The sequence below is a fragment of the Anarhichas minor genome, unplaced genomic scaffold (genome assembly GCF_050575085.1).
Source record: "Anarhichas minor isolate MPS153535 unplaced genomic scaffold, ASM5057508v1 ptg000024l, whole genome shotgun sequence".
NCBI lineage: Eukaryota > Metazoa > Chordata > Actinopteri > Perciformes > Anarhichadidae > Anarhichas > Anarhichas minor.
In genome coordinates, this window is record NW_027466470.1 from 12,192,435 (window position 1) to 12,217,690 (window position 25,256).

At 42.7% G+C, this 25,256-nt stretch overlaps 1 protein-coding gene across 3 annotated transcripts in view; it reads right to left on the reverse strand.

Moving 5' to 3' along the window:
• Positions 1 to 25,256, reverse strand: part of LOC142956448 (CMP-N-acetylneuraminate-beta-1,4-galactoside alpha-2,3-sialyltransferase-like) — a 37,417-nt gene that overhangs the window by 10,537 nt on the left and 1,624 nt on the right. For 2 of the 3 annotated variants that reach the window (XM_076098052.1, XM_076098051.1), the window contains exons 2-10: positions 23,816 to 23,963; positions 18,627 to 18,689; positions 18,089 to 18,130; positions 16,859 to 16,901; positions 15,462 to 15,554; positions 11,872 to 11,966; positions 7,660 to 7,723; positions 7,481 to 7,576; positions 7,072 to 7,258 (exon numbers count right to left, since the gene is read on the reverse strand). In XM_076098052.1, coding sequence (XP_075954167.1) covers positions 7,072 to 7,258; positions 7,481 to 7,576; positions 7,660 to 7,723; positions 11,872 to 11,966; positions 15,462 to 15,554; positions 16,859 to 16,901; positions 18,089 to 18,130; positions 18,627 to 18,689; positions 23,816 to 23,924 — 792 coding nt within the window. In that variant the 5' untranslated portion in view covers positions 23,925 to 23,963. The remainder of the gene's footprint in view (positions 1 to 7,071; positions 7,259 to 7,480; positions 7,577 to 7,659; positions 7,724 to 11,871; positions 11,967 to 15,461; positions 15,555 to 16,858; positions 16,902 to 18,088; positions 18,131 to 18,626; positions 18,690 to 23,815; positions 23,964 to 25,256) is intronic. The other variant, XM_076098053.1, reaches the window with a different exon arrangement.

The following is a 25,256-nucleotide window of genomic DNA, read 5'->3' on the forward strand; positions in this document are numbered from 1 at the left end:
TGCCAAGAGACCAAGAAGAGGACAGAACAAGATGATGTAATTAGAGAACCATTCAAACCTCAAACTAATGAAAACTTGTGATGGGAGTATGGGTAACATAGAAAATGTCTATTTCATTGCTTTGCTTCCCAAGTGGATTTGATGCGAAATGAGGTTAATGCATCACTGAGAGCACACTAATACCATAAAAGCACTCCGTCAGTGTTGTCAGTTACAACAGAAGCTTTGCAAGGGCTAAGTATATTTGTCTTGCGATTTCACAGCTGTAGGAAAATCACATCTATACAAACCATCACCTAAGGAGCTTAAAGCACAGGATCAGAGCAAGACAATGTCAGAGGGCGGGGACAAGACCTACTGTGAGCCAAGACAAGCGAGGGACCAAACCGATGGAAAAAGTGATGTGGACTGCGAGTATATAGTAAAGAACAACAATGACAGGAATGCTAAAGTGGAAAAAGTACAGCAAGCTAAAAAATGCAAATGAAAACCACTTAAAATTTAAGAAAGTAACGATGGGCTAGTGGCGGTGTGGACTTAAATTAGGCTGGGTATAAACATGAGGACATGCATCCTTTACAGTTGCAGACAACTGAAAAAAAAACAGTTGCACTCCACAACTGTAAAATACCTAAATAAGAAACAGCTTGGTTTAGAGCCTGGATTTATCATCCAGCCTTGTGTTTATGGTTTTCAGTGTGGCCAATGAAACTTAACTCACCTTCAAACTAAAATGTTTTCTATGCATTGAGTGAAGCAGATGGGACAGAGTGAAAAGTGTAGAAATGTGGAGCACTGAACAGAACTGTAACACAAGAGGAAAGAACAAAACGTTTCACATCTGCTGGGTTACTACAGGTGGCTTTAAAGCCCTTCAGTGTAAACAAACACGGCGCTCTGTCGGCCAGACAATCTTGTCACCAGATACAGTTTACGCCGGATTTCAAAGTTTTGACCTATTCTCATGTGTTCTCCAGAATAATCTCATAATACGGCTGGAATGACACAGATGTCCGTCCTTCCTCGACAGGCAGCCATCGTACAAGTCAGCTCTATCTGTCCGTCTTTGATGTTCGGGGAGAGGCCGACTCAGAGGAGGTGGACTGGATTCCGGAAGTCAGACTTGAAGCAATTTAGAAACAAAAAACGGCAGCCCCGAACTGCTAACGATCACAATTAAGGTGGTTCTGGAGGTCGTTAGCACTGTGTACATGTTAGACCTTTGAGTTTACAAGTTGCCGTGTCTCACCACATAAGTGCTCCACAGAAGAGGAACCATTTCAGGAAGAATGTTGAAAATAGCTGGTAAATGCCAAGATGCACAGCGGGGGGGGATTGCAGTTTCTAAAGTCCTAGAGGTAAGATTCTGTAAAGCTTTGGTTATTTTATGGTCTTTTGTTAGCCAGGAATCTGAAGCATTCGCCAATTTGCCTTTGCTTTCCTCGACACATACCAAGACCTCTGCCCTCATTGAGGTCACGGTGGTTTCTCTTTTCCTGGCCTCTCGTAGGTTATCCAGTGTGTGAAACCCTCGTCTCCACACTCCCATGACGGCCAACACTTGACAGCACTGTGACTCTGAAGACTTGCATGTTCAACATGGTCTCACTGGCAGGGCCTGTTGGTATCGGACTCAAAAACGAATTAATCCCTCCGATGACCTATTTCTGACGCGTCAAAGTTCCCTCAACTTGCATTAAAGCTTAATTAACCCAACATCCATTGCATCAGAAGAACACACCACTAACAGGAACCCAGAGTACAGGTCTGAGTGTTGGTCATTATAGGGTAGGTAGGTGACTCACTTTTGAAACACAACACTCACGGTAATCAGTGACATCCGGACCCTATGTTAGTCACTTGGATCATGTTGAAAATCCATGTTTACAAGTATGTAAATGTTTATGAATGCACGTATGCATGATACTTTGGGTTTCTGCACAGATGTTTGGGCTTAAAATCGAAACATATAGCTGTTATTTCTATCCTCCGGTGCGTCTTCAATGAGAGTTAAAATGGCATGTCTGTAAACTGAAAAACCTGGTGGTTACACAGCGATCAACGGTAGGAAGCGCTTCAAAACAATATGCAAGCAGAAAGGAGATCATTCGGGAATTTGTCAGGGATGTGAAGCAACGGGCTCTTTTGAACACTTCTTGCTGAATTTCTGCCTTTGCCTAAGAGATGTGAAATGTTTTTAAAATATTGGCTTCACCACAATATTGTGACATTTCCGAACCCCTGGCTGCATTTCTATTAAAAGGAGAAGCCCTCTCTCGCTCAAATTGTTTCCATCCATCATTGATCTCTCTGGCCTGTAGAGAGCAGGGAGAGCTCCTGTAAACAAACAGGAAAGATAGAACACCGGCACTCCACCTTCGAACCAGTGTTTACCGCCGGCTGTATATCCTTCGCCGGCTCTGTTTGAAAAATATCCCCGCATATACAAACAACTGCGGCCGCGTGTCCATGAACCGTGAGCGAGTGCCGTGCACGCGGGCAAAATCGAGAACTATACAAATAGGTAAAAACAAGAATATCGACAATTGTGTAAATCGTGTTTGAGCACATTTGTAAACAGCATGTAACTGGGCAATCAACCAGGCGGCTGCGTATGTGGGGTCGGACTTTACAGCGGAGTGACAAAGTCGAGTCGTAATCACGTAGACCTGCGGTGATGAGGGATTAGGGAAGTTGGAAGCCCTGTGACGCTGCAGTATAGTAATTGTATGTGTCGTAGCAGGACACATTCAGCGGGAGAGCTGCAAGTCTAAAATCTGATGAGGACTAAGGTCAGGTTTGCAAATCTGGACTTGTGCGTGTTTGAGTGGGAGTTTTTGAGGTTGTGTTTGTGAGAGTGTACAAAACACGAAATAAATAACAGATTGGGAAATCGCCTCTCTAATTTGTATTCTGTTCAACCATCCAAGACTGCGCTGTAGGCATTTGAAAAAAAAAAAAAGGGCACAATAGCACAGGAGACTCGAGCACTCTCACAACTGGCCGGATGAGTCACTTGCGGCTGCACAACAACCGCGCACCACCCAAAATACACTTTCTTTCATAACCGCAGAAGGAGAGTGAAAAGGTTTTGCATCCCTCGCAGCTGTGAGTGTGCAGGTTACACAAAGAAATCCCAAGACACGTAAAGGCTCCCGACGGACAGCTAACCTAAGTTACATTACGTCTCCCTCTGGGACGGACTAAAATGGAAATGAAGCAAAGGGAGCCGTGCTTGCCGCTACTTGGTGAGGATTTCCTGTTGCATATCCCAAAGTATGTGGGATCACTCTCACAAATCAAGTTGCCTTTTATTGATTTAGATAGTCTGGTAATAAAGGGGGAAAAATAGTAAAAAATGAATTCTCTATACGTCACTTTTTTGGGGGGAAAATGTCTCCGAGTTCCCAGAAGGCACATGTACATACACACGTCTTCATGTTTATGTTTCCACTGCATGGTGTGAGTCTGATACAATGGAGCTAGGATAACAGCCTTTTAACGGGACTTCAGTTCCTTTCATGTTGTTGCTAAGACGGAAAATCCCCTTTCCATAGTAAACAGATGTTGTTGGCCCGGTAACATGTTTTTTTTCCAGCATTTGTCTCTGTTTTTATGCTACTTCTGTGCTAAAATCTACATGACACTCCTTTAGAATGAGTAATGTGCATGATGTGTAGAAAAACAAGCTCTTAAATCAGCACATAAGTGCTATAGTATTTTAATTAGTTAATCTAAATGATCATTTAAATGAACCTGACACCTGCTACATAATATGCATATATAACTATAACATCATAAAGAAGGGGACTTGCAGTCGTTCTTAAACCATCTGAGCAACTGCCCAGAACTGCCAGTCTTGCAGCTCGGATTCTTACGAGCGAGGCTAAAAATGGTTTGTGTGTTGTTTCTATATCAGCATATGTATTTATGGTGTATGACTTTTCTGACAGCGACATGATTAACTGAGTTTATCTAGTAAGCTGTAATTCAAATGATCCTTAATGTCATGCAAACATGTAAGTGGAGTCAATTGCACAGGAAAAATGTACATACAGTGGTATATTTCTATGATAGTAAATGAACTATTGCAGATGTATACAAAAACAATTAAGAGACTAACCATCGGTCCGTTCTCTTCTTCCATATCATCATCAAGGCGCTGACCTTCTTCTATGTTCCCTGATTTTTAACCTATGAGAAACATTCTTCCCCCCTCAGCAGATCAAAGAGGGCCGAGTCGGACGCCAGGGGCCAGATCAATTATCCCCGAGCAGCCATTTCCACTATCCTCTCCTTCTGACACGCCAGAGAGGTCTGGGCCCTATCAAAGGCTGAAGGGGCCATCAGCCAGCCAAGCAAGCTATTTTCCTCCATTTTCCTTTACTATTACCTTCCACTGCTCATTTTCTTTCCCCCAGCTATTATCCCATTACCCTATTTCCCTTTATCCTTTCCATCTAGCTTTCCTCTATTTTCTCAACCTTAAATCCAACTTCACACTATCACTTCATTTCAGCTTGACATTGTATGCCCTTTCCATCCCCTATTATAATGGTATTGTCCTTTCCACTTTGTGTTTTCTCCCCCCTTCCCTTACTCACTTGATTTTGACAAATGTCACCTTGTAAAAAGCCCAGCTGGCAGGGGCTCCCTCAAAGTCACACATCTGTGCTGGATAATAAGGCAGGTTTCCCCAATTCTCCATTGCCATATTAGACAGAGACATTCCTCACAAAGAAAGAGGTAAAACTGAGTTTAGATATTCTGCCGGTGTACAATCTTTAAGGATTTTACAAGTGTTTTTTTAACTGTTTGGAAACCCCTGGTTTAGCCCATTTGCTCCAACATACACACAGCGTCTTTCAATTAACAAAATTTGCAGGTTATTTTACAACATATTGCAGTGATTCTTAAGTGCCCTAGGAACGTATTCATAATTTAGATAAAATAATGCAAAAGTACTGTATGAAATAATAATTTTTTTTTTTTTTTACAAATCATTAAAAGGCCGCTAAATTCCAAATTTAGAGCATATCTATAATTACGCAATTGACTCCACACAGCTCTCAACATGGCGATGGCTGAGACGGCGGCTAGCAGGTAAGGGTGCTAACAGTGTGCATCTGCGTTATGGGCGCAGTGCAGGGCAGCAGCGATTAGCTAGCGAGTGGGGCACACACACTGTGACTCACATGCACTCACATGCGCACACGGCCGTCCCGACTACATTAACAAAGCAGAGACGCTCCGCTTACATCACAGAAAGGGAGACATTCGTTGCACAGGAGGCCATTACTCCACCATATCTTTACATAGACAGTAGTTGTTTGCTGCTATAATAATGCTCTGAATTTGGAATTTACCACCTTTAAAACTGCATTCTTTGGAAATATTATATACTATATATATATATATATATATATATATATATATATATATATATATATATATATATATAAAAAAAAAAGATTTGTAGTAAATGTGCTAAAACGTGTTAAAACACGAGTATGGTTCTTTAAAATATGAAAATCTGTATTAAAATATGACAACCTTTATTTGAATGACTATGAAGAGCTTTTACTGTCCTGGAGTTGAATGGACTCAAAATAATCTCAAAGAGATACTAGAGACTGTTCAACGAGAACAATGTGAAAAGTGGTGATGAGAGCCTTTTTAGTGTCAGTGGATAAAGAAGGACACAGGAGTCATTAAATAGGACTGCCTGCCTTCTGTACTTAGACAGATAAGGGAAAGCCAGCTCCGTCGTTCAGTTTGACCCTTGCGATTAAGAGGCCAATTCACATCCACCGCGACAATCATACTGTTCTGAAGGACACCCAAAAGATTTGTCAAGTGTAAATTAATCACAGTGGAAACAGCTTATTAATTCCTATGCAAATGCCGTTTAAATAATTTGCTTAAATACGTGACAAAATATGGAAAAACATTTTAAAACGGTGGTAGGCTACCGTTATTTGTTTTGCTTTACTTCCTTGATACTTAATTGCCTCACAGACAGTAACCCATCTGCCTTCCAGCTGGCTACCTGAGGCTGGTGCTGCATGCACATTGAAATCAATGAAAAACAAAATGCGCAAAGGGAAAGCATCTGTGGTTGAAGACGCCCTCGTCAAGTGGATCGATAATGCCTGGTCACGTAATGCCCCCCGGAGGGAAACTCTGCCGATCCCGTTTGGTTCTGTGCCACCGCAGCACAGGCATTCCTCTGCATGCACCGCACACCCTGCAGTGACACACAGCTAAACAGAAAACAGCATAACCTCACCTCAAACGAGCCCTTGGAGAAGGCAGAAGCATTTGCAGCAAGCCTATAAATAGCGAGGTTGTCCATTGTATTACTTTGCTAATTTGTAATAGATATACTAACGTTGACTAGATGGCAATCTTCATGAGAAATAATGAAAGACTCAAGATATAATAATCATCCGCTTATAGTGATCAATTTGACCCAGATGGACGTGATCACTAAAAGCCGTTTCCACTTTATAATTACTAGCTCAGCAACATCCGAACATGTGAGAGACCACGTTAAGAAGGGAACTCTCAATAATATCATGAGGAAAGAGAAAGTAATTGCCAAAGAAAAAAGAAAAAATGCGTGAGGGGTATTTCTCAACTGACTTTTCCACATTAAGCATTCAAAGCATCTACAACATGCCCGTTATAGAGTAAAAGATTCATGTTGTTCTCCTAACTCCTAAGCCATTTTACATTTCCACACGAAGGAATGTACAGAATGTGATCACAGGTTAGACTGCCATGTTCTGCTAAAACAAAACTCATAACTCAGTCAGACACCCAGAGAAGTAGAAATGCTCTGCAGTGTGTGAAGGTGAAGCACATACAAGCATAATGTGAAAGAATCCTAAATTAGAAAGAGAGCCTGATGAAACGCACATGAAAAACATTTGGTCGTTCAGTGGCTGTGAGGTGCCATTCCTATATCTGTGTGTGTGTGTGTGTGTGTGTGTGTGTGTGTGTGTGTGTGTGTGTCATATGGTAAAGATTGTCACTTTCATTCCTTGATGATTTAAAAAGCATTCTTACCAGTTTCTCCTTGAAGACCATCTGTCTGAGCCACTTGAAATCCAGTGGTTTGAAAGCGGTAAAGACGAATAGTGAATCTTTTTCATAGTTGTCGGGCTTCTGGATAGCTCCCTCTGGATAGGTGATCCTAATGGTGGTTTTGGTCCCCACGTCTTTGCCATAACCTCTTACTGGAGCTTCATTCAACCTGCCCGCGCAAAAAAAAAAAAAGTGAGTGGAATTTTGTTTAAGAAAATTTCTTGGCACAGAAGTTAAGCACCTGGGAAGTTATTATTGATTCATCTTCTACCGTTTATGCACTTAAATCAGGTGTTTTTTGAATACGGATGTATTAAATATCACAAACGGTATCGTTTCCTTCCCGTTGGTACCGTTTTTCCTTGTGTATTGTATAGGTCATTCATCTTACCTCACAACGACGTCGTAGTCGTCTATACGGGAGCCCAGAGACTTGTTGAACAGGATTCCCCCATTGCCCACAATGATGCATCTTTTACAGCCGAGACTGCAGGGCAGAAGGGTCCGTTAGTGACATTAGGAAGTGATTGAATAGACATGGGTCTGATGTGGGTGAGTAGCAACAATTACCTGTCCAGTTCCTCTCCAAGTCCATAATTTTTCATGGCAGTTAAAATGCTGTCTATGATTCTCTCTGCAGAGACGAAACAAAGAAATAACCATCATGAGGGGACAATTGAGATTACATTAAGTTGTCACGCACACAGCACGTCTTACATGACCGTACTAGTTGTAAATACTTGTGTAGGTTATTTTATTGCCCACAGCAGTTTATTTATTTATACATGGGTGGATAATTGCTTTCTTGGCAATGAATGGGAGACTGGATAAATACAACTAGTGTCAATTCTCGGTCAGAAAACAATCGTCAGGGTCTGTCACTGGGGCAGTTGAAAATCACAGATGAGGTGATGTCAGCTAAAAATGGAAATGAAATATTCGAAAATGTGAAACTGAGGGAATTGCTCCTTTAAAAAGACGAACAAACTGCCAAGGACTTGGACATACCACTAGAGATACAGCAATCTAGGTGGTCTTAAGACCGTTGGGAGAAGAGAACACCTCTCTCCGTTTATTCAGTCGCAGATAAGGAGTGACCAATCGGCCCTCAGGAATAGCAATGATGGGATTATGGAGAGAAAAAAGCTGCTGTGTTCTTGAGAAGTGAATCTGGGAGAAACAGACATACAGGGTTCCGAATGGTATGCGTGTGTGTGTGTGTGTGTAGAAACTCTCCCATAAAAGCACTCAGAGAGGAATGCTGTTTTCAAACAAGCACATTCTCCTGGTTAAGTGAGCGATGTTGAGCTCGTCCCTTCCGATCGCAGGGTGAGAAACGGGGATGTTTAGCCATAGCGCGCATTCCTGCCATGTTCTGAGGGGCATTCTGCTGGAGTCATGCTCCCTGCATTAGATATTACCTGCATTTCTCTCTTCCCCTGACCATTTGTAGGCCTCTCATACCTCGCTCATACATAATTCATAACCATGACATTCTAAATGTGCCGATTCCATTACAGCGGTTACTATCTATGAGCCACGTTACATTCGTAGTAATGCAGGAAGCACCATAGAAGGACTACTTGGATTTAATAATGGCAGTTAATCATCTTTGCTTTATTTGCATCCCACCTGAAAAAAGTCCCCGCTGCGTCACATTGTTAAAGAATGAGAGGCATTTTCATTGCCCTCTCCAGTTCACTTAATCTAATGGCCATATAGCACATACTCTAAAAAAGGGGCCAAGAGAAACAGCGAGAGTAAAGGGAGAGTGAGAGCAAGAGGGTTTAGACCGGGGCCTCAAAGCAGTTTGTGAGACATATTACAGCCCCATTCGCCCTGGCTAACGACCCTAATGATTAACCTGTCGAGGAGAGGAGAGCAGAGCAACAGCCCATTGTTTGGATGTGGTGTCGATGTCTGGCGTCAAGCATCACCCCGAGCAGCATAAACACAAGGCCGAGGACCACACCTGGATCCAAGCGGGTGAGAAGTGAAAAATCACAATGGGCAGGACTCTCTTCCAGAGGACGACATGGAAGCTGATTATTATAAGTACCCGGGGTAAACATTTCAGCTAAGTATGTCTCGTGGTAGAGCTGAAGACGAATGGCTGTAGGTTCAGACATTGGTCCAACGTGGAACTCTTGAAATGACAAAAATCTTTACTGGTAACACTTGAGGTAGGTCGGAAGCATCGCCTAACACATAATCACAGACCCATTGTTGGGAAGCGTGTAGTCTAAACAATAATAATGAATCATATGATGAGTGTATCCATAGAAAAAAGGTTAAAAGTTGTTATAGTACAATGACCAATTTATAAAGGATGTTGATAACTGAACAATCCTGAAACACAGATCATCTTTATTTCATTGTTGAAGACCGAAAATCTGTTGGCACCAGTTTGCTATGTCCTTTTGGCTGAATCATGTTCGTCCTAACCATATTTCAAGTTGCATAACGGTGTGTGTGTGTGTGTGTGTGTGTGTGTGTGTGTGTGTGTGTGTGTGTGTGTGTCTTCAGGTGGTGAGCAAGTGAGATGAAAACAAAGATCTGCACAGAAAACCAAATGTCTCTTCTGAATCAGCTGATGAGGGCACAACTTCACTTGCAAATAGTCCTACAAATCACACTTCAAGAGGTTCAACACTATCGTCAAAAGCTTTACCGTGTTTTTGCAAGACTCTTCGTTGACATTATTTTTTATGTATTCATACTCTTGTGCACCTGCTCTTGTCTCACGTTACAGAGAAGATAGAGCAGTGAACCACATCAACAGTGTGATCACATGACTGAGGCAGAGCTTGTGTAAACATCATAAGTCTGGTTATGTTGATGCAACAATATTCACAATCAAAGTGAATTAAACATAAGTGCAATCTGCACTGCACTAAAGTAATGTCAATATCTGTGATGCACATTTTGATATATTTCAATTTATATACAGTTGATGCAAAACATAGGCTTTTACTCAACACTAGTTTGTTTTTCCTCTCAGACCGAATCAACACAGCTTTACTGTTCTCTACTGTGGTTGATGTGTGCCAAAGATACCTCCACCACCACTCCATGTTCCCAATTTGGAATCCTTTGTGGCGTTCTATTCAAGATCCACACGTATCATCTCTCCACATGAGTACCACTAAAAAGGAAACCCGACTGCCATTGCAGTCCATTGAGAAAACAGAAACCAGGTGTAACACTCACACAGGGAGTGCTCTTTTGATGGCAACTGAGACTGTGTGTGTGTGTGTGTGTGTGTGTGTGTGTGTGTGTGTGTGTGTGTGTGTGTGTGTGTGTGTGTGTGTTCGTATGACAGCGGAGAACCTGCCAGAGGACAAAGGTAACATTCACTGTACCTTCTACTTTTAAGTATTGGAAAATATGTGGCAGAGCATGTCACTGAAGCCAGCTTAATGTTATCTCTTCACTTCCCATGGCATTGTGTTCTAGTTTGATATCTGAAGTGCTGGAGTGTGTTAAGGTCAGGGAACAAGTACAAGCACTGTGAGTGGAAACATTAAAGTTGGAGTGTTGGGAGACATATGAGTTCCCTGGTCCCAAGATAGAATTCATATCACAACAAATGAATATCACTGATGAAGTTATTATTATGACAAACACAGAAGCCTGCAGTGCCTACACTGTAAATACAATGACGACAATATATGCATACATTCTGACCTATGGGCATGGTACAAAAAGAGGGTTATGAACTCAGAAGGTTAGAACTCTGAGTTTGAGGCTGAAAACCAGGTGAGCCGATCAGTTGCAGAAAGCACATTAACCAGAGAACTTTGCTGAACAAATCTATCAAGTATTATGCCAACCAGGATCCGGATCCAAAATGGTACCAGCTAATGGAACCCATTCTTACCCAAAAGACGAACAGCAGCAAAGCATGGATGATGCAAAGTTTAATTTCTTGCATTAAAAAGGCTTTTATTTAAACATTGCTTCCGGAATTTCTAATGTTGGACAGCAGGGGTTTTCAAAAGTAATCCAAAACTTTGGCAAATCATGGCAAAGGCTAACGGTGACTAAATGTAAGCTGTGATGGATTACCCATCTCACTTTCTCTCAACTCAGGACAAGGCAGAGTAATAAACCTGCCCATATTCTGCCAAAAACACCAGCCACCACCAAATGATGGAGAGTGCAAAGTGGCAGGACATTGGCATTATCCAGTGCTCAACCATCAGAGGCAAACTGATGAGAGTTTAAAGAGAGCAGGTATTTGGACAAAATAACTAGCTTGGTTTCATACCTATGAGTCCACATCTTTGATCCATTTCAGCAACTCACAACGGAGCAACAAAATGACAATTCAGTGTCAACTGTTTGTTGAGGAGTCTCACAAGTTACATCACTGATGTAGATAACAGTATGAGAAGCCAGCTGATGAAGGGAAGAAGTTTGGCAGACCTTACTTTTTATCTCATCACCTTTTTGACGTGTCAATTGGAAACTTAGACCAAAACTGTAAATCATCTGGGCAATATTAGAAAACACACACATCTGAGCTTGGTATTCTGAGAAGGCACTGCAAGCAGTAGCAACTGTAACATGCAGGCCCTACGAGCTCCCACACAGCATCTAAACCTCGGAGATACAGCCGCACTAAGAACAGTGCTGGCTTTAACCAACATGCCTGCACATCAGATCAAAAATATGATTAGACGTTATGTTTTTATGTACGCCATCCTCGACTACATTGTTCAGGAAATGTACAGTAGATGTCGCTCGTGGAAGCCAACGGATAGAATGAGCTGTTCTTACCTTGCGTTTTGAATCCAAATGGAGGCAAGTAATTGCTGACTTTTGCCAAACGTTTGAAGTTCTGATCAAGAAACATGGGTGCTGGTTTCATGAACCTGCAACGAGACGAAGGAAAGAAACAGAAGGAGAAAGATAAGTTAATTATTTTGTTGTGAATCCCCCCACCGGACCTTTTTTTTCCCTCTCCATAGAGAGACGCTATGGCTTCCAGAAATCCCTGCTCCACGTGGGACAGTAGGGTTGATGACCTGGGCAAAGATTAAGCCACAAATAGATGAACAAAATCACTTGTTCCACAGACATGAATCGAACAGCATCCCCACCTCCTCCCCTGCTAAAGGCTCCCAAGCAAAGACTGCACACACATTAGCAAGGAAGCTAAAATCTAAGTGGGTAATAAAAACGGAGAGGCAGGGAGCGAGACAGAAGGCGGCTGCAGTGCATAACCCATCAACATAACCTCTCCACCCAGGCCCACATCACAGCTGACTTACAGTTGTGATACTTCTGCTGGGACAATACACTCATGCCAGACTGCTTTTCCTCAAATGAACCGAATCAGTGTGTAAAAAGTTGGTTACACCTTAAGTATGAAATAGTTGTCTTTGCCCAAGACAGAACAGACAGCGAGAAGCAGGTCATTCTTCCCCAATCAAAAACGTACCGAGTTTGATATTGAAACAGTGTTTTTAATCCCCTGTGAACTGCTACTCCCAGCATTGCCTCTTATCATGTGTGCCTGTATGAGTGTGTCCCACTGTGATTAATTGCAGCTCTGAAATCAAAAGAAGCCATTTCCTCTTAGTCACGCCCGCGACCCAAGTGCCGGGCTACGTGCCACCTATGTAAGTGTGGCTCCACGATGAATGTGTGTTTTTATGACCTGCTGTCAAACTGGGGAGGGAGGGGAGAGACAGCCGCTTCTGTTGTCTCTTTTCTGACGTTAACATGCATGGAGCGCCATGTGTTTCCGTGTCAAACCTAAAATAATCAATCAGGAGACACACACACACAGGAAAGACAATGCTAGGCGCCTTGGAGAGATATATATTGAACTGGTGTGTATTATTTTGTTTGTGCAAGAAGACAGTTACAGAGATTAGCAGAAACCAGACCACCTGCAACATAACCATTGCATCTTGCTGAGGGGCGGCTGGCTGTCTCTCTCTCACACACACACACACACACACACACTTTTTTCCCTTCTCACTAACCATAAATTATGGCTCCAACAGCCAACAGACCACAGTGTCTAGCAAAGGCATTTAAAACTGGAATCAGGAGAGGACACACACGCACCGTCACACTCCCTTGTTTCTCAGCAGGAATCTGGGATAGCTTGTTCCCATAACACTGCCATGGGTTCACAAGAAATATGTGGAGCTCCGAAGCACAATGACCAAACATGGCAGACATTATTGGGAGGCTTTCCGGTTAGCTCAAAACTCTTCCAAGCACCCTAATCGGTCTTTGATTCCCTCATTATCCTCCAGGTTTAAAGCGGGAAAGCAGCAAGAGGACTTGAGAGCAGAGGCAGTTATGTAGGACTCGCTCTCCTCTTCACATCACCCGACAGTGGCACACACAGACACACAAACTCAAAGACTCCTGTCCTGCCAAAACAAATGGAGATTCATTAAACCCAAGACTTCTGAGGCCAGAGGGGGCTATAAATAACACAGGACCATTGCAAGTCACTGAGCCCTGACCGATAGTCAGTCACTGACATCCTGACAAAGCAGAGAGACAGGGGGCTGCTTGTTGTTAAATAAAAAGTGAGGGCTCCCAAAACAGCCAACAGGCGGGGACGCATTGTGCTCATTTCCTTTGCTTGGTCCATCTCTCACTGGCAATATTTTCATAACCGTGCCGCTTCAAGTTCACTGCCAACACTTGATTTAGGGCTCCAACGCAAACAGTTTTGGGTAAGTGGGGGGGGGGGGGGGGGGGAAATAAATCGTATTCTGCAGAAGGCTTCAGAGAAGACAAACATGGAGGAAGCAGGAGATGATTAGAGGGAGAGCCACAAGAGGACCTCACTGCTAGAGGTTAAGTAGGTTTTCTATAACAGCTGAACTTCAGGCCACACCTATTTAAGCAAAACGCTAACAAGGACTTTTAAATTGGTTTGTTTTTGCCCGGTAAACATATGACGCAGACTGAGTTCACAAACAAGATGTTAATTGGTTAACTTCTTTTCAGACAGGATGTGATGAATTACAAACTGCTCGGTTGTGTCGGTTCAACCATACACTTACACTCCTGCATACAAGCTTACACAAAGTGCGGCATTAATTGTGGTCATTGACCTATGTGTGGCTGGGTTGAAGGTGGTAGTAATCATCGGGCTCCCGCTGGGGTTTTGTGCCGAACAGAACTTTGATCCGACACGTGCGGCTGATTAGAGGAAGTCATTAAGAGGGAGGACATTGTTACACAGTCGCTCGGATAGGTAGAGGGCAGTTTCACAAAACTACTTCGTCTGTCTTGTTAAGCAGCGCTGCAATTTACTGCCGACAGCGCGGCCGATTGTTGTTTGGAGTTAGTTTGTCAATTTATTCAATACATACTGTATATATTATGCCATATGGTTTGGATAGCCTCACTTAAAACACTTCGAGAGCATCTTATTTTAACAGAATATTTGGGCAGATTCATCACACAGGCAGGGAGGGAAAGCCAGTTATATTTAATAGGAAGGTTGGTAGCAGGATTGTATACAAAAAAGAGAAACAAATACTAAAATATTTGAATATATAAAACAAAGTTTAATAGTGTTTTAATGTATTGAACTGGTATCCTGTATTTTTTTAAAGCTTTGAACCCAACTGTGTATCCTCAGACAATAGCTAAATGAGGTTCAACACTTAGAATGGGTTGGCGAATCTGTCCCATAACTAGTTCAAGTACTGCATTGAAGTGCCATTGGCTATTGTTCGGCAATGCGGTAAATTGCCCCTCTATTAGCCTAGCTCCCAGAATGCTGCTGGGACAATGCCCTATAGATCGAGCCGAGATGGGCGGCAAATAGAGGGAAATAGAAAAATCAAAAGAGCCAATGACATCAGAGAGGGCCGCGGAGGACTGTGAGGACCGTGTGGGCTGGGTACCAGGAAGCTCGTGATGAGTCACGACAGGAAGTTGGTTGGTGTCGTTCATAGAGAAAGCCTCGAAGGCTCTAAGATGCGATAGGAGAAAGATCGGAGACCTTGTACTCTGGTGACAATGATTCTTTTGTGTTACAGGGGAATCACAAGGACACAGTCAGGGTTTTGTGGTGGGGGAGAAGATTATAGAAACATGATAGAAAACTGGGGAAGACTGGAGAGGAATGTACGGTTTCTCTGTTTCTGACTCAAACCCTCAAGGCCAAGTTGGCTTGAGAAGTGACATCATGCGTCTTGGCATGCTTGGGTGACAGTTTCTGTTTTTCTCCTGCTAACATCCAATAAAACGGTTTGTTTGTGAAGCTTGTGATTGTGCAAGTGAAGTTCTTAAAGCAAGTATAAAAAAAAAAAAAAGGAGTCTGCCTGAATCCAATGCGTCTCAACGCGGTTATATAAAATTCAAAGAGAGTAAATCCTTCTCACTTAGGATAGATGGCGGTCATCTTGGCTGCTGCGTATCCTGGCTTGCACACTCCTTCGCTGATGTTGCCATACTTGTATGCCAACTCTGGTGGCCTGCACATTAAAAGAAGAGAGAGAGAGAGAGCTATTAATCACACACATAACTGATTATCGCGGACACATTTCTAAGCCTCGAAAACTGAGCTTGTCAAACAATTTGCTTGAGAGATAGGGAAAAACGGGTTGCTTAGGAAGTTGGAGAGCTCAGCAACAACTCAGCAGATCACCTGCGTGTGACGAGACAAATCAGAGGGGCCTTGTTCAAATAATCACACTGGCAGTGCTAAAACTAGAACCTCCCGATTACTAGCATGTCCATTAATAACCTCATGAATGCCATGAATCTAGTTCAAATAAACAGGGAGAAGGGAGGGAGGCCCTGAGTCTTAGCTCCATGTGCGGCCCGAAATCTGAGTTGGCAGTTGGCTGGGGGCCTGCTTGTGCACAATTTTAAAAAAACTCTTTCACACTAATATAATATCTTTCAATATGCTAGAATGCTGTTCACTTGCAGCTTGGCCTTAAATGGCCTGAAGCTGGGAAGTGATTGGGTGGGAATAAAATCTAGGGGCCACTTCTCCATCAGACTACCAGCGGGTCACAAAACTAATTCCCAGCTTTAAGATGAATTGCGCTATTGTACGCATGTGCTCTAATGGAGTAATTAATGACACCAAAGATATAATGTAAGGAGTTGTATTATATAAACTGAACCCATGTGAAAACCTCCTTGAAGTGTGTGCTGACGTAGTGCTTACTGTGTGTGCGCAGTGTGGACAGACGTGCCCTGTGAGAGTCGGGGTGGTAATGGGAGCATGTGATTATTGCCTGCATGGGTAATGGGAGGGCCAGAGAGAGGGCCTTATCATGGCAGTTTAGAGCAAGAGTGTCAAACCAATTCAGGGAATTGTACACATATCAACAGACACGCTGACACAATGACAGCTGCGTAATGACTCAATGTAGCATGTTCTCACCCTGACAGACCACAGCCGCTCTGGAATAAAACACCAAGCACATCGAAACTCACACAAATCTCTAAATTCAGACCACCAATTAAATCTGTACATTTGTCACCAGGTTTTGGTTAGATCCCTATTGAGATTGCCATGTGTTTATTTAACAAAAATCAAGTGAGATTAATTGGTTGAAGGTTTATGTTTTTATATTTCCCAATTGATCAACCCAAACCTGTATGAATAAGTATTCATTTGAACAAGCTGTAAAACAAAGGTGAACTAATGGAGTCAGAGTCTAACTGGGAATTCAGCTGTTCTAAATATAACAACTTGGACATATCCCACGCAGTACATGATGGAGAGTTGCTAAAAGTGTTTACTAGAAAGACTTCTACTCACAGTTTTGTGTCCAGCTGCAGCAGAAAGCCCTGCTTATCATACACTGGGGGAAAAAAAACAAGAACAGAGATGGAAATTACTACGCAGATCTACAAAACATAAAGAGAAAGCACGGCATCTGGAAGCTTGACATATTTGGATTATTAGAGCTGTTCATCCAATGTACATAATTGCAACTATCAGCTCATTGGCTGTAGTTGTAAACAACCTGTGCATCGTTCACAGGGGGGGGAAACAAAATGGCGAATGTGAAAGAAAATAAAGCATTAGAATTAAGGATTTGTGACAAACAAGCAAGGTTAGGGAGAAGCCAGCCAAAACAATCTGTTGATTTTAAAATAAAGTTAGAAAAGAAGTTAGAGATCACCTATGGACAACCAAAGGGGCAGCCTATAGGTGCCCGGTGAAGCGTCGAGGTAGAAGACAAAGAAGCACAGAGGTAAATATTGATGAAGAAATGAGAATGTCAATCTCAATGAAGTCATTTGAGCATCTGTGTCGTATAATCTACAATAATACTTACGGAGTTATTTCAATTCCTGTCAGTAAAATGGTGTAATTAGCATGACAAAGGACTACGTTTAACATGAGCCTTAGTTGAAAGTAGGAAGAGCGTGGAACTACTCCTGTGGTTGCGGATCTTGTCTTCACAAAGAAGCTGGAGGAGAAAGATAAAGAAAAGGACAATGGGAATGCGTGACGGCTGGTTAGGGAAGGATCCAAGCACTGCCCTGGAGGATGGGGACTTTGCCATGGGCGAGCGAGTGAGTGAGCGAGCGAGCGAGCGAGCGTGTGTGCATTATGTTTCTGTTGAGAAGCATAAAGCAGCCAAAGGGCCAAGTCGAGAAAACAGCTTGGGAGAAATGAAAGCAGCAGGGTTCTACCAGTAAGACGAATGCTGTGTGGAACCTGACAGTATTATGCACCTACACTCCTAAACTCCTTCACTTGTTACTGAGCCAAGACAACAGAGGGCAGTGTTGTATCACACTGCAGCTTCATGTGGAGGACGGAGACTGAGCAGAGGTTAAATCCCCCACTAGTTGTCATGGGTGGCAAATTCAGTAATTTACTTCAACAACAACTTGGATTTACTTTACTCTTGATAGGGATAGACATCTGATTCATCTTTATAAATTGCTAACTTCTCAACCAAAATGTGGCTGCTGAAGAATCTCAGTGTTATAAAAAGGTGGGTAGGGGGTTCGGTTGGTGGGGCTGCAGATGTACCTGAGCCTACTATTCGTCCCACGGTGATGTCCGTTTCCAACTCTGAAACACAAAATGGTCAGTTAGCACCTTTTGAGGTCAGTCTGTTATGGCAGCATTGGGTTTGGAAATAATGCCAACTGCAAATGTCAGACATTACAGAGCAAGACGAAGAGGAGGAGGAGGAGGAGAAGTTAAAATTATAATTCAACCTACTGGGATTAAAGCTACAGATTTGCAATCTTTATTCAAAGGCGGAAAGCCCAATGAGGTGGAAAATGAACTGCAGAGAGCCCCCATTGTGTTTCGAGGTTATCATGGCAGAAATATATTGACAGTTGACCGAAAGAACTGATTGAGTGAATGAGCCCAAAGATTTTTTGGTTGTAAAACAAAAGAAAATGATGATAGGTAGATGAAAGTGGTCAAAATGGAAAGCTTTCATTGTTGAGTTAGCAGAGATGTATATTCCATGAAAAATGAAACCTCAACACCCCAGTGCAAAATCACTCGCTTGACAGTCACCCAGTATAAATGGGCAGAGTCTCAGTGCCTCTACCTGTGATTCTCTTCCCTTCAGACCCTTTAGTCAGGACTACAGTTGTCTCTTCTGCATCACTCTCTGAAAACAAAAGGGGGTTAAGATACTGAACAAAGAGCATCACTGTGGAGCTGTGAGAGCAACTAGTAACAAAGACCAAAGTACTCAGAATATTTAAAAAAAATAAATAAATGTGTTTGACATCAGCGAGCGTCAGCAAAAACAGACCGTGGCTACGCACAAAAACAGATGCACACAAAAGGCAGACACACAGACAGAAAGAAACAAAACATCAACATTTGAATGCTGATCCTCCGAAGTCCACCACCACAGTAGTGCCAGGCATAGAGCATAGCAACAATACAAGATTAACGTTTAGGAATGTAAAATAATTACTTATTACAGTGACTGTGACTTGACTTAAAGCCGTGTTTATTATGCTCGAAGACTTTGGCACCTTTCAGATTAATCATTACAATTTGTTTTACCAAATAGATAAAACTGAGGACCTTAAATAGAGAATAGGGTTTGCGTCAGACAAAAACCAACACAGGTTTCAGGAAATGTCTCTCTCACTTCGATCAAAACAATCAGAGGACATCTGCCATGTTGTTTCAGCCAAAAACATTTGTGACATAAACACAGCATCTAATTCTGCCAATGAAACTTGCTGTACAGAACTGTGTTCTTTTACAATAGACTGCAGGCACAACACAGACTCTCCATGCGAGGGCTGAGCTGATCAAATTCCCCAGTTAGTAAGCATCGAACTCTGTTCCAGCTGAAACTGTATCGGGCATCACTGATGACCACAAGACAAGACAAGACAATCCCTATTGTTGAAAACCAAGCTGGGTCAGGATTACTTGGAGCACGCTCATTGAGCAACTGTTGATCTCACTGCTAATCAAGCACTGATGGTGACACTGGGAATAGGAGACCAGCGTGGAAACATCACGTATAGTTTATGAGCTAAGTGTAAAAACAATGGATTTATGTCATAACAACATTTTCATGAACTGATGCAGTTCAGTTGAGGGGTGAAATCAAGAGGGTTGTAAGTTGTGGCTTCTTGGCCTAAATGCCAGCAGCTTGGCTGGTGGAACACATTCGTTTCACATCCTGCAGGTGTTTATTTAAAGTGTGATTCGACACGCCGGGGCGGTGTTACTGTCTCTAGCAAGAAAGCAAACCATTATAAGTGACTGCACTGCAAGGAAGCTCTGAATTCAAAAGTAAGTGTGCTGCTACTGCATTGTACACCACACACACCGCACTTTATTTCCCTCCTTCAACTAAAGTTGAACAGCACAAGTCCCACAGGTCTCAAAGGCACACGGTTGTAATACTAAAGTGTATTGCCCGTATAATGTCTGTGTATTTCCAAAACACAAAAACCTGTTATCCCGTGACCAAAATACTAAATGTATGTCATGTGATAACAAGTCTAACAACACAGCAGACATAGAAATTTTGCTTCTGCAGTTAACCCACCCTGTATAGAAGTGGGCAGCTACTATACAGCTGCCCCGGGAATAGTTTGAGGGTCTGGTGTCTCCGGTGCCCAGGGGGGCCAACTAGCACCTCTGCAGCTACCAGTCCACACTTGGTGCTTGGTCCGAAATTGAGCGGGCAACCCTCCGGTTCCCAACCCAAGCGCCCACAGCATGAATACAAATCAACAAACACTGTATGTTTTAAGTATAGACACACGCAGCAATTCAGCTGGCGGTGCAACTGTATTTCATCGTGCAGTAGTTGCATAAGCTTTAATTGTGGTTTGAGTTAAATGAGACACAGACTAGAGATACACGTGACAGCGAACAGGCCATTGTGTATAATTTAGAAGTTGGCTGGATTGGGTGGAGGAGAAAAAAAAATACTCTATAGTTGAAAGAACACAGGTTAGCTGAAAAGGCCCTCCCCTTCATCACTCCAACATCCACTCAGAATGACAACATGAACCTGCTCTGAAATTGACATCTCAAGTAGTCAAACGATAGTGTAACACAAATAGCCAAAAGGAAACGCTACATCTGGCCGTTGGCTGAAAAACAGATAACAATACAGGAAACAGGAATTGTACACTGATCCGATCAGTGGCTACAGGCGCCATTACGTTAACAAGTCTGGATAAATTAGAACACAGGGGCTAAAGAAGAAGGACAGGACAGGCCATCAGGTGGCTCTGCATACAGCAGCTGGTTAAACCCAGCTCCTGTCACAGCCCACCGTGGCAAGCACCCCACACACACACACACACCCACACACACACACATCTATATGTTCCATTTGTCTGTGACAGAGTCTACAAGTCAAGAATGAGGAAGAGAGATCATCCACCTTTGATCCTCTCAGTGAGACTGCATAGCTTAGCAGACCAGGGCAGAGGGCAGGAGAGACCATCCACATGCTTCTCTTTCTCCTTTGACCGTATTAGAGCCAAACATCTGGCACCACAGCGAGGCAGAAAGCCAATAGTTCCCACTGCACTCGAAGCTCCCCTCATTTAGCTTTGTGCTATTGAACTGAAGGTCAGGAAAAATATAAGCTTCGTTCTTTTCGCTCTTCTCACATCAAAAAGGGTGTCAAGCGGCTCTATTAAAATAAACTGACCGCATATTATTTCAATCCCATGCAGGAGACAAAACAAGGTTGAAAGCATTTCTCTTCACTGCTTTGGAGTGTAGATGTTTGGGCAAAATGTAGACAAACTGGAAGGTGACGCAACAGAAAACAAGAGCCTTGTTAAACAGAGACCTTGTTCCCAGCTTGAGAAATCACTTTGACATGGACCACAGCCACGGTCATCTGCTGATCAGGCGTACGGTCAGTGATGCAACACAAGAAAAGACGAGTCATTTAGCAATATTGAAGACAACGTCTAGTTTAGCAGACCTAGCTATATGGGAAAATGAAGAAAGTATTAACTATATAATCAAAGTATATAGAAACAATGATATCTGGACTTATTTATGTCAGGCAGTTTTCCACGGCTACCACAAAGTGGACAAACTGCAACTGTACGACACATAAAAGTTAGAAAGGAAGAGCAGGCTCAAGTTCAACAACACAGACGGTTTGAAATGCCGAGGTTGACAACAATTCATGCACATTGGACCCTCTGAATGTGAGCCTGCTAGAACAGGGATGGGTCAGTTGTTAAAACAACAGGAGTACTATAATACATTTACAGGCAGGAAATCGATGCTTGAGACGAGGGAAACCTGAGGTCTCATTTCTCCACATGGTTGAAGCAATGCTGGAGAACAGTGATGAGTTGGAAGGAAAGTAATGACACCAAAGAAGATTCTCAGTTTTCTCACAAAGATCAGAGTCATTTAGCAGTATAATGGTCTTCTCCATAGCTTGACTGCTTCAGACACCCATCAGCTGTTTAAGCATCAATACATTTTGTCATAAACTTCATAATTTACAGCGTATATTCAGATATTTAGACGATATTATCACATTTGAGCCAAGGACAAATCTACAGAAATACTATTGTCCCATGTGGGCAAATTGTTGAGTAACGTCAATGGAGAAATGCTTCTTTTCAAACATGAGATCGCCATGTATGAGGAGTGTCAAACATGAATGGAGCTCATGACAAATATTACCAATGACAATAAGCTGCTGATAATTGACACTGAGCAAAGAGCGGTGTGAACTGACGGGCCCAGACAATCACATTAGCCATGGTTTCAAACCGCCATCCTGAATCATCATATCGCCAACCACAAACGTAATCCCTTTACCCGATATCAGTGTTGCTCACGACTTTATTTTTGCAGCACACAGGCACCAGTTGGGAAAGCAGTGGACCGGACAGGAATGGGCACATTGCCACGTCAGGCTAATCCAAATTGGTTATGGCTGGGACTACAAAAATAAACAATCCCAACTCCAGTAGGGCTGTGTATTGGCAAGAATCTGTCAATGCCATATATACCATGAGACAGGGGTTACAATTTAATATATTTATTAAGAACACACCGCCATGAATCAAATCTGAGTATCTGAGCTTTTATGCAATCAGGAAAGTGGCATCTTAGCATTAATTGCAACATCACAGCACTACTTTTTTGTGAATCATTTTTGAGAATCGATATAGTATCAACAACTACTAGAATATTGCAATACTCAAAAGTATCAATATTTTCTTACACCGCTAAATTCAAGTTCCAGAGCAAAATGTTTACATTAAATCCAGTGTGAAGGTATCAATGAACCAACATATGGCAATAAAAAAAGGAAAAAAAGCATGGTGTCCCTCTAGCTATGCTCTCAAAACAAAATCCGAAACACCGACATTTGTGTTTTCTTTGTCAAAAATTGCTCCCTCGGAATGTTTTCCTAGAAAATAGACTTTTGAGAAATCTTCTGGCCCCCTCTGCTGGATATTAACAGCTACTTCAGGGCACCCACACAGTGCGACGACCCCCCCCCCCCCCCCCAACCCGCCCGACAGCATCGTCGCGGAAAGCATACCACCCGCCCTCTGGTAAACACGGTTAGCTCTGTCAGCACTTTTGCCGTAGTTTGAGAGGCAATCGAAATGCTGCCAATCTCGGATCTCGCACCTTTGAGTGGGAAGTGGAAGACGTGCCTCCTCAGTAGGTTATAAAGGGTATAGCAAAACTGCATATTCAGTTTTGTGAGTTTTGGTTTCATCATCCATGTGTGGAGACCTCAAAATGCCATTTCCTTTAATCTACAAAAGCAGAGGAGAACATAAGTATGCTGCATAAAAGAGAGGAAGAAAATCATCTCTTTGGTTAACACAGAGGTATTCTTACTGAAGTCAAGTCAGAGAGCTGTCAATAGCTTTCCATTCATGAGACAACCCGCATGGGCTGCTTTTCACCATATGGAGCAACTAACACTTGCTGTACAAGAAAATCTGATTAAGATCCCCCCCACCACATCCGGCGCTCTGCTGAAGTGAATGAAAAACGAATTTAATTTCAGAGACAGATATATAGGTTTTGAGACACCAACACACAGCTCGACATACTAGCGGTTCTGCACAATAAAACCAAACAGATAGACGGACGGTTACTTGGCAGTCAGCACAGAGAGGCACAACACGGACAGGTGTTAAACACATTTGCTCAATAATGTGTAGGTTTCAAAAGGATTATGACAGATGGATGATCAGGTGATGAATCAATGTTACAAACAGTCGGACTGGAGATGCCACTTACGAGGCTTCTGGCCCCATACGTGTAGATGTAGCTTCCCAGAGGAGTAGTAAATAAAGCCCAGGACCAGCATGGGGCACAGGACGAACATCAGCTTGTGAGTGGGCTTCATGGTCTTCAGTCATTCACATGGCACCATCCAGGTCATCACCTGTAATGACGAGAGGGCACAGGGACATTGTATTTATACATCACAGAAAAGAAACTCATCTGGCGGCAGCAAGGACACGCCAACAAGGCGATAAAACACAGCGAGAGCAAAGAAGAACACACAAACAAAGACACACAGAGTCACAGAGTGTGGCAAGAGGGAAGCTCTTGCCACACTGTGACTCTGTGTGTCTTTGTTTGTGTGTTCTTCTTCATAAAGTCATAATTGAAGACAGGTTGGAGGGAAAAGGTATATATAAAATGAGATAATATAATGTAGGTAAATGGGATGAAAGGTAGTTTTATAAAGATTGTTTTTGGTCCGACTCCAGCTAGGTTGAATCTGAAATCTCTTCCTGTGGGTATATTGTACACATCATCCTCTCTCCTTGAAGAATATTCAATTGAATATTGAGAAAAAATCATAAGCTGTGTCATTTGATTTGAATCTTAAATAACCTGTTTCTGTAGAAGAAGCAGAAAGGAGATGCAGGAAGTCCGTTTTTGTGGTCATTTTGTTTTTGTGGAACAGTCATGACAGCGGGTGGTGCTGATGGCTACACACTGCTACTTATCAGATGGCCGAGCATCCGTTAAAAATGTCTGTCTCCAAAACAGTAACGTTACTAGCAGTTTACAGGAAACCACACCCTCGGTGCTGAAGAAAGCATGACAGCTTCAAGATAACGGCGCTCAACGCTCCGCTGTCATAGCTGGTTATTTTGGTTTGCGGTGAGGATACAAAACTACTGCTCCATCCAATTAATCGCACTTCTCTAAACTGCCTCAGGTACAGATGATCTAGATATGGACTGTCCAGATTGTACATGTATTGAACAAGCAATACAGGCAACACTACACACCGTGAATCATGTCCAGTGCCTGACAGCAGACAAGACAACCCATTAGTCATCAGCGTGTCGATGTGTGGCCTATGTTTTGAACAAACTGCTAATTAGCTTGAGTCATCTACAGTCGTATGAACCGCAACCCAGCACTGTGCAACTGCTGTCAATCCCAGATGCTTTGTATTTCAGCATAATCTACATCTTGCATTAAAAATGTTGAAACCCAACATGCAGTGCAGAATTTCTCAGATGTTGCATAAAGATATACATTTGTTGCGTCATTGTGAGAACGAACACAGCCAAGTGAGGAACTGTAAAGCTTTAGTCCAAGGAGTGTGAGCAGAGTTCAGCTCAGAGAACACTGTAAAACCTCTGCTGAATCATGCACTATGCAGCTCATAATCCAGCAGATACAATCCACCAGGTTCAAATGAAACTCGTTAATA